The 6,134-nt window shown below is 37.9% G+C and overlaps 1 protein-coding gene across 1 annotated transcript; it reads left to right on the plus strand.

Moving 5' to 3' along the window:
* Positions 1–304: 304 nt before the first annotated feature.
* LOC140853386 (zinc finger protein ZAT6-like) lies at positions 305–1,210 on the plus strand. The gene has a single exon (XM_073247947.1). The coding sequence runs from the start codon at positions 366–368 to the stop codon at positions 999–1,001; it is 636 nt and encodes a 211-aa protein (XP_073104048.1). The 5' UTR covers positions 305–365; the 3' UTR covers positions 1,002–1,210.
* Positions 1,211–6,134: the final 4,924 nt, after the last annotated feature.

The following is a 6,134-nucleotide window of genomic DNA, read 5'->3' on the forward strand; positions in this document are numbered from 1 at the left end:
CATCATCTCCACCCGGCTCAACAGCGCAACCGAGCCAACCTTTGAATACTTTTCCACGATGTCGTGCCCAGCTACCACATTTTGACCACTGATGTCCTTTTTTTTTATGTAAATAATGACCACTAATTTCATGATGTGACACATGACCCACACCATTTTCCTCTTTAATTAAATCCGATATCCCAACTCTCGCCGCCTCTCGCTCCGAAGAATCCTACCATTATCGGTCTCCATCCCACGTAGCTGCACTAACCCTTTCCCCTCCTCCCTCGAGTAAAAAGTAGTCTCTCCTCTCTCTCTATATATGTATCGCCCAAACCTCACTCCCCACTCAAGAAAACAAACACCTTCTATACTTAAAACCAATGGCTCTCCAAGCTCCACTGGACTCCACCTCCTTTCCTCCTGCACCGAAGCCAGCCCCAGAGACCTTGCCATGGACGCGGGGGAAGCGCTCCAAGCGCCACCACCCCTCCTCCCCTCTCCAAACACCGGAAGAATATCTTGCTCTTTGCCTCGTTATGCTCGCACGTGGCGACGGCCACCGGCGGCCATCCTCGTTTCCTCCACCGCCGCCGCCGCCGAAGCTTGCTTACAAGTGCTCAGTCTGTGGCAAGGCTTTCCCTTCTTACCAGGCGCTCGGCGGGCATAAGTCCAGCCACCGGCGGCCAACCAGGATTGAAGACGTCCGGCTCTTCTCTTCGTTTGCTGGCAATGGCTCGGTGTCGTCGGGTGGCTCTGGCGGCGGTTCGGAGGGTGGCAGGGTTCACCGGTGCTCTGTTTGCTTTAGGAGTTTCCCATCGGGGCAAGCGCTGGGTGGGCACAAGCGGTGTCACTACTGGGAGGTGTCATCGAGCTCGGATGTGACTTTGAGGGATTTTGATCTGAACCTGCCGCCGTTGCCGGAGTTTGGGGTGGAGAGGTGGGCGGCGGGAGGGGGGGAGGAGGAGGTCCAGAGCCCTCTGACTGTGAAGAAGCCAAGGCTTTTGATTTCGGCCTAAACTTCGGTGTTTTTATATTGCATGGAGGCATGAAGCTTTTTATATGTTCTTTGCTTTAGTTTATAAAACAAATAAAATTGGTTGTGGCGGACTGTGTTGTTGTGCATAGGATTATCGGAAGGAAGATTTGTTCATTATGTGGAAATGGCAAACGCCAAAGCAAGCATTTGTTATTCTTTTTTAAGCTTTGTTTCGTTTCCTCCATTCTATTTGGCTCTAAAATATTTACTTCTCTTCCAAATTTGTTTGGCTTTGGTTGTCTCCGTTAGTTTTAATCTAGCAAAGGTTTTATATCATATAGTTAAGGTTTCATACGTATTTGGATTATATAAGATTGAAGTCCTCTTTGAAAGTTGTATTTGTTTAGCTAGTAAAGTCAATTAAACTTCAATTTGTCTTATCCCGTCTTCTTCCTAGTAAATCAGGTAAGCTATGAAAGATGAGACTTTAATTGTCTGATACACCATGGGCCTTGGATCATGCTTGAGATACATGAGGATATGGAGTCATGCATGTACATGATATTAAAATGGTGCTTTAACGCATCTCAATGCATGATCCAAAAGTTGGCACTCTACCAAACAATTATATTTCATTAATCTGCCAAAATCATTTTTCTAAGTATAGAGGAACGTTCAAGTAACTCAACAAAAGTTTTTTCAAGTAAATCAGATAAGCTAAAAGGACTATTTAGGGAATGTTTGGATATTCTTGCAGGAGTCGAATTTGTTGGCTTGTCCGGCTTGCATCTTCTATGATCCTGACAAAATACTAGTCTAAATCTTTCACATACGGGCTTGTGGGACACATGAAGATCTCTTTTTTTTTCCCCCATAAGGTCGAGATAGAGGATGTTGGGTTGATATGGCATGTTTAAATAGACTTCCTAGTCCACGAATCTAGCTAGTAAGAATTTAGCTCAAATCCTGCTATATTATCCAAATAGGACTTAATATATAGTCTCATACTTCATGAGTGTTGGATCATGCTTCAGACACATGAGAATATGAAGCCATGCATACACAAGATACTAAAATTATTTTCATGCATCTGAATGCATGATCCAAAAGTTTACACTCCATCAAACCATTGTTTTCCAATAAACATTCGGCCAAATTTTTTTTTCCTTAAAAATAGAGAAATGCATATATAACTCAAAAAAGTCACTCAGCTTGTGTGATTTGTTGTCATTGATCTCCTTGTGAAGTGTGCCCCTAAATGAAACAAAGTGATTAGTGCAAGGCATCTTAGGATTTTTTTGACTTCTAGCATTGCTCCTATGCACATTATCCATAGACTGCTCTAGCATCTATATTGCCCTCTCTTATATTGCATTTGGATGCTGAATGCCAAACTACTCCTGAATAGTTTTAATCATTGATATCTATTCCCTAACTAGCTAACTAGTGAATAAAGTTTTTCATTATTTTGATTAGTTCTCACTTAGCCCACCATTGATGCCAATATGCAAGATGGTGGTTAATGGGTTAAGAATCCGTTTTTGCTTTCATGGGTGGGAACACCCTTATATATTGTGAAATAAAAAAGTTAAGTACTTCTCCTTACATAGAAGTATCACAACATTTCTTCTTTTGAGAGATAATATTTTTCCAACAAACATATGTTCATATGAATTGAATTGAATTATGACTATGCATCATTTTGGTTTGTTTCAAGTAGCGCAGAAACTTACCTCCATCTATCACATTCCTCCCACTGTCGATATTATACTATAATAAATAGTAACAATAATAATAATTTGTAATGTTATCGGATGTATTTTAGGCTTTAAAACTTAGGTCATCATTAGGATACAATGTGGTTGCATATTGGTTGATGATAGGGCACTACGACACATGCACCCCTATTAAGCTTGGTTTTTTATTATCATAAAAATGTAATAGGATAGATAGATGCTACACATTAAACTATGAGATGCAACCATGGAGCAATATAACCCATAACCACTTTGAGGACCAAACAATCATTTAGATAGCTTAATATTCATCCATAGCATATACAAATACATGCTTTGCCTTCTGTGTTTCGGAGCAAGCATTTTGGCCGTGATCTAAAGTCAAGATGGGCCCAAGGCCTTGGGCCTTTAGGCTAGGCTGCTCGGTCAATGGACCAGACCAGGCATCATAGGGGGAAGAAGAGATTAGTTGCATACCTCTCTCCCTCCTTATTTTCCCTCAAATGCTATTTGATTGTAGGCACAGAGAGTCCTGATCTCTTCCCTTCACTATTTTTTCTCTTCCTCACTTAATATTTTTCTTTTGATGGATGTAGTGGATCTTGTAGCCTGCCCTCCTTTGCATTTGCCCACACCCTTGTTCCATTCTAAGTTGCACTCCCCTCCCTAATCTTCTTCCTCCTTTCTCTCTACCCTCTCTTGCTCCACCATGTGCAACCCTTATCTCCTCTATTCCTCCTCTAGTCTACAGTGTTCCCAAGCATTTACATTGTGATGTTGCTAGGCATCTTCTTACACCACTATTGCCACCACCAAACTATATATCGTCTTCTCTTTGTCTCTCTCCCTGATCGCTCATACTCTTCACCTCTTTTTCTTGGTGCCCAATCTCCTACACCATTATTCTCTTCTCTCACCTATGCTTCCATGTTAGTATTTTCTTCATCTGCATGAATCTCTTTCTTCCCTGTGACTCATTCCCTCATATGTCTTGACTTATACTTGAGTATTTTGACTCTTCGCTCTTTCACAAATCAGGAGGCTAGAGATTGTGATCTCATAATATACCTAAGGTAATCTCTAAAAATATTTTTTGGCTCAATATTTTTAGAACAATTAATGCTTGGATCAGGATTTTTGTGTGTTAAGGTAATGGATTAATTTATACATGGATCAGGGGTTTTTTCTTGTTAGACAAATGGAGGTATACCTAGACCAAGGCTTTTTTACCATCCAGAGGTAGAGCTAATGATCTGCAAATGTAGAGTAAGTCTCTTTGACCTAGAAGGACCCATTCTTGAAATCTTGAAGGGCCTTACAACTCGACATGGTCTTCCTATAAGTAAAGCAAAGGAATTGTTGGATTCGTTGGTAAAGAGGCATAAAGATTTGCTATAATTCTTATAGGTTATGAGTAGTTTTCTACCAAGAATATCATTAATTAGATCTGTAAGGGCCTCTACCCTAATGCTTTTACCATCTATGCCATTTGATCAGGATAAAAATTTATATTCATTAGTTTTACATATATACTTGGAAAATAGCAATAATATTTGAAATTTAAAATTATGAAAATTGCTTATGTATATTTATGTTTAAATTAACTATTATGTATGCTATGCATGAAAATGATTAGAATATGGATCACACATAAGCATGTTGCAATCCATTTATGCATCAAAAGGACATGTTACTTTGATTTTGTATGATGGACTAGTACGAATTAAGTTGTCGAATATTGCTGAAAGTTCACGGGCTTCAAAAATTTTTACATTGATGAATGTGTGATTGAGGTAATGGTTTTCAATAAATTAACTGAACACTATCTAATCGATCTATGATTTGGGCCTAGCTAAAGGTTAATTGTAGCTAATGTATATTCAGAAATTAGTTTCTTTCGACCCTAGTTAGTCGGGTTGATCACCAGTAAATATGTGTTCATAGCTAGTTTCTTTTGAGCCTTGCTAGTGGGGTTGATCACTAACAATCATGTATTTAGGGGGTAGTCTCTTTTAAGCTTTGTCATAGACTAATTATTACTATTATTGTCAAAGAAAGAGAAAAATTTAATTACTTTTATCCAAGAATGTCTGCAATGAATTTTTTTTTCCCTCAATAAGATGAGTTAAATGTGATTTTTATACTAGCATTTTGAAAAGTGAGTCAATAAATTGATAAACATCTACATGCCTTTTACAAAGCACTTTTTTTGGATATTTGTATTTGTCTGACCTTTCCCTTTATATATATATATGCCTTTTTAACTAGAGATGTGGAGGTAACTTATTGGGCTGTTAGGTCATCATTTATTTTTTATCTTTTTTTCAGATATGGAGTAGCATGGACTAGATTTGGACAATATGCCAGGAAGATTAAGATCTAGTAATGGCCACTGCTTTGAAGTTTTTTGAAAATAATTTGATCAAGTTATGTATTATCTAGTAGTGCCTACTCTTGGGTGTTGATCACTTAAATAATTTTTGAACTATCAAAATTTGGTTATTCAAATTATTATGATAGAATATAGAAATGCATCAATTACCACTTTTTGGACATTATTGTGTTGAGAAATCTAATTTTTAAATTATAAAATTATTTGAAAGACATGTCTTATAGGACTAAGAACTAGGATATTCTGCAGTGCAGGTTAGCTGTGCATCTTTGGATAGCTGTCATGCACCTATCTCGAAAATAAGAGACTATGGCTCATCTCCTCGTCCACTATGTTTGGCACTGAAAGCCACGTATTTGACATGCAAACATGGTGATCTCTATTTTTAGATGAATGATAGCCATCTCTTTCTAAAGTAGATGATGGCTGCCCAATGATGGTTATGTAACTCTTTATGGTGCAAAACATACACCGTAGAGGATTCAGACTCATGGGGCTAAATCCTCAATGTGCAACTATTAGTCACATGCTCAGTCATGATAGATGGGTGACAAACTTATATTTTATAAAAATATTTTATTTTAAAAATTATAACATAATATATTTTCTAATGCAACACCAAACAAGCCCTCACATACCACAAAAGGTTTGGACCATGGATAGGGTTGGAACCGGATCGGATACTAGCATATCTGTATCCATGTTTGTTTTGTGACGAATACAAAGATAGATATGGATATTATTTGGATATAAAAATTTATAAGATAAATTATGTTTATAGTCCCTAAATTAAGTTGGATTTTTTTAAGTGATCTCTAAACTATAAAATCCTAAACTTTAACCCCCCAACTATCTGAACTCCTTTAATGTTGTCCTCAGGTATGATTTTGACTGTTTTCTCTCATCGAAAGTCTGATCTGACAAAATTTGATGCAGACATGGACAATCAAGCTCGATCGATGCTGATGTGGCTAAAAATAATTTTAAAATATGATGATAACTTGGTCAGAATCTCTAACAGTCTCTTCTCCTGTGAGTTGTAACT

Source organism: Elaeis guineensis, chromosome 13 (genome assembly GCF_000442705.2).
Source record: "Elaeis guineensis isolate ETL-2024a chromosome 13, EG11, whole genome shotgun sequence".
Taxonomy (NCBI): domain Eukaryota; kingdom Viridiplantae; phylum Streptophyta; class Magnoliopsida; order Arecales; family Arecaceae; genus Elaeis; species Elaeis guineensis.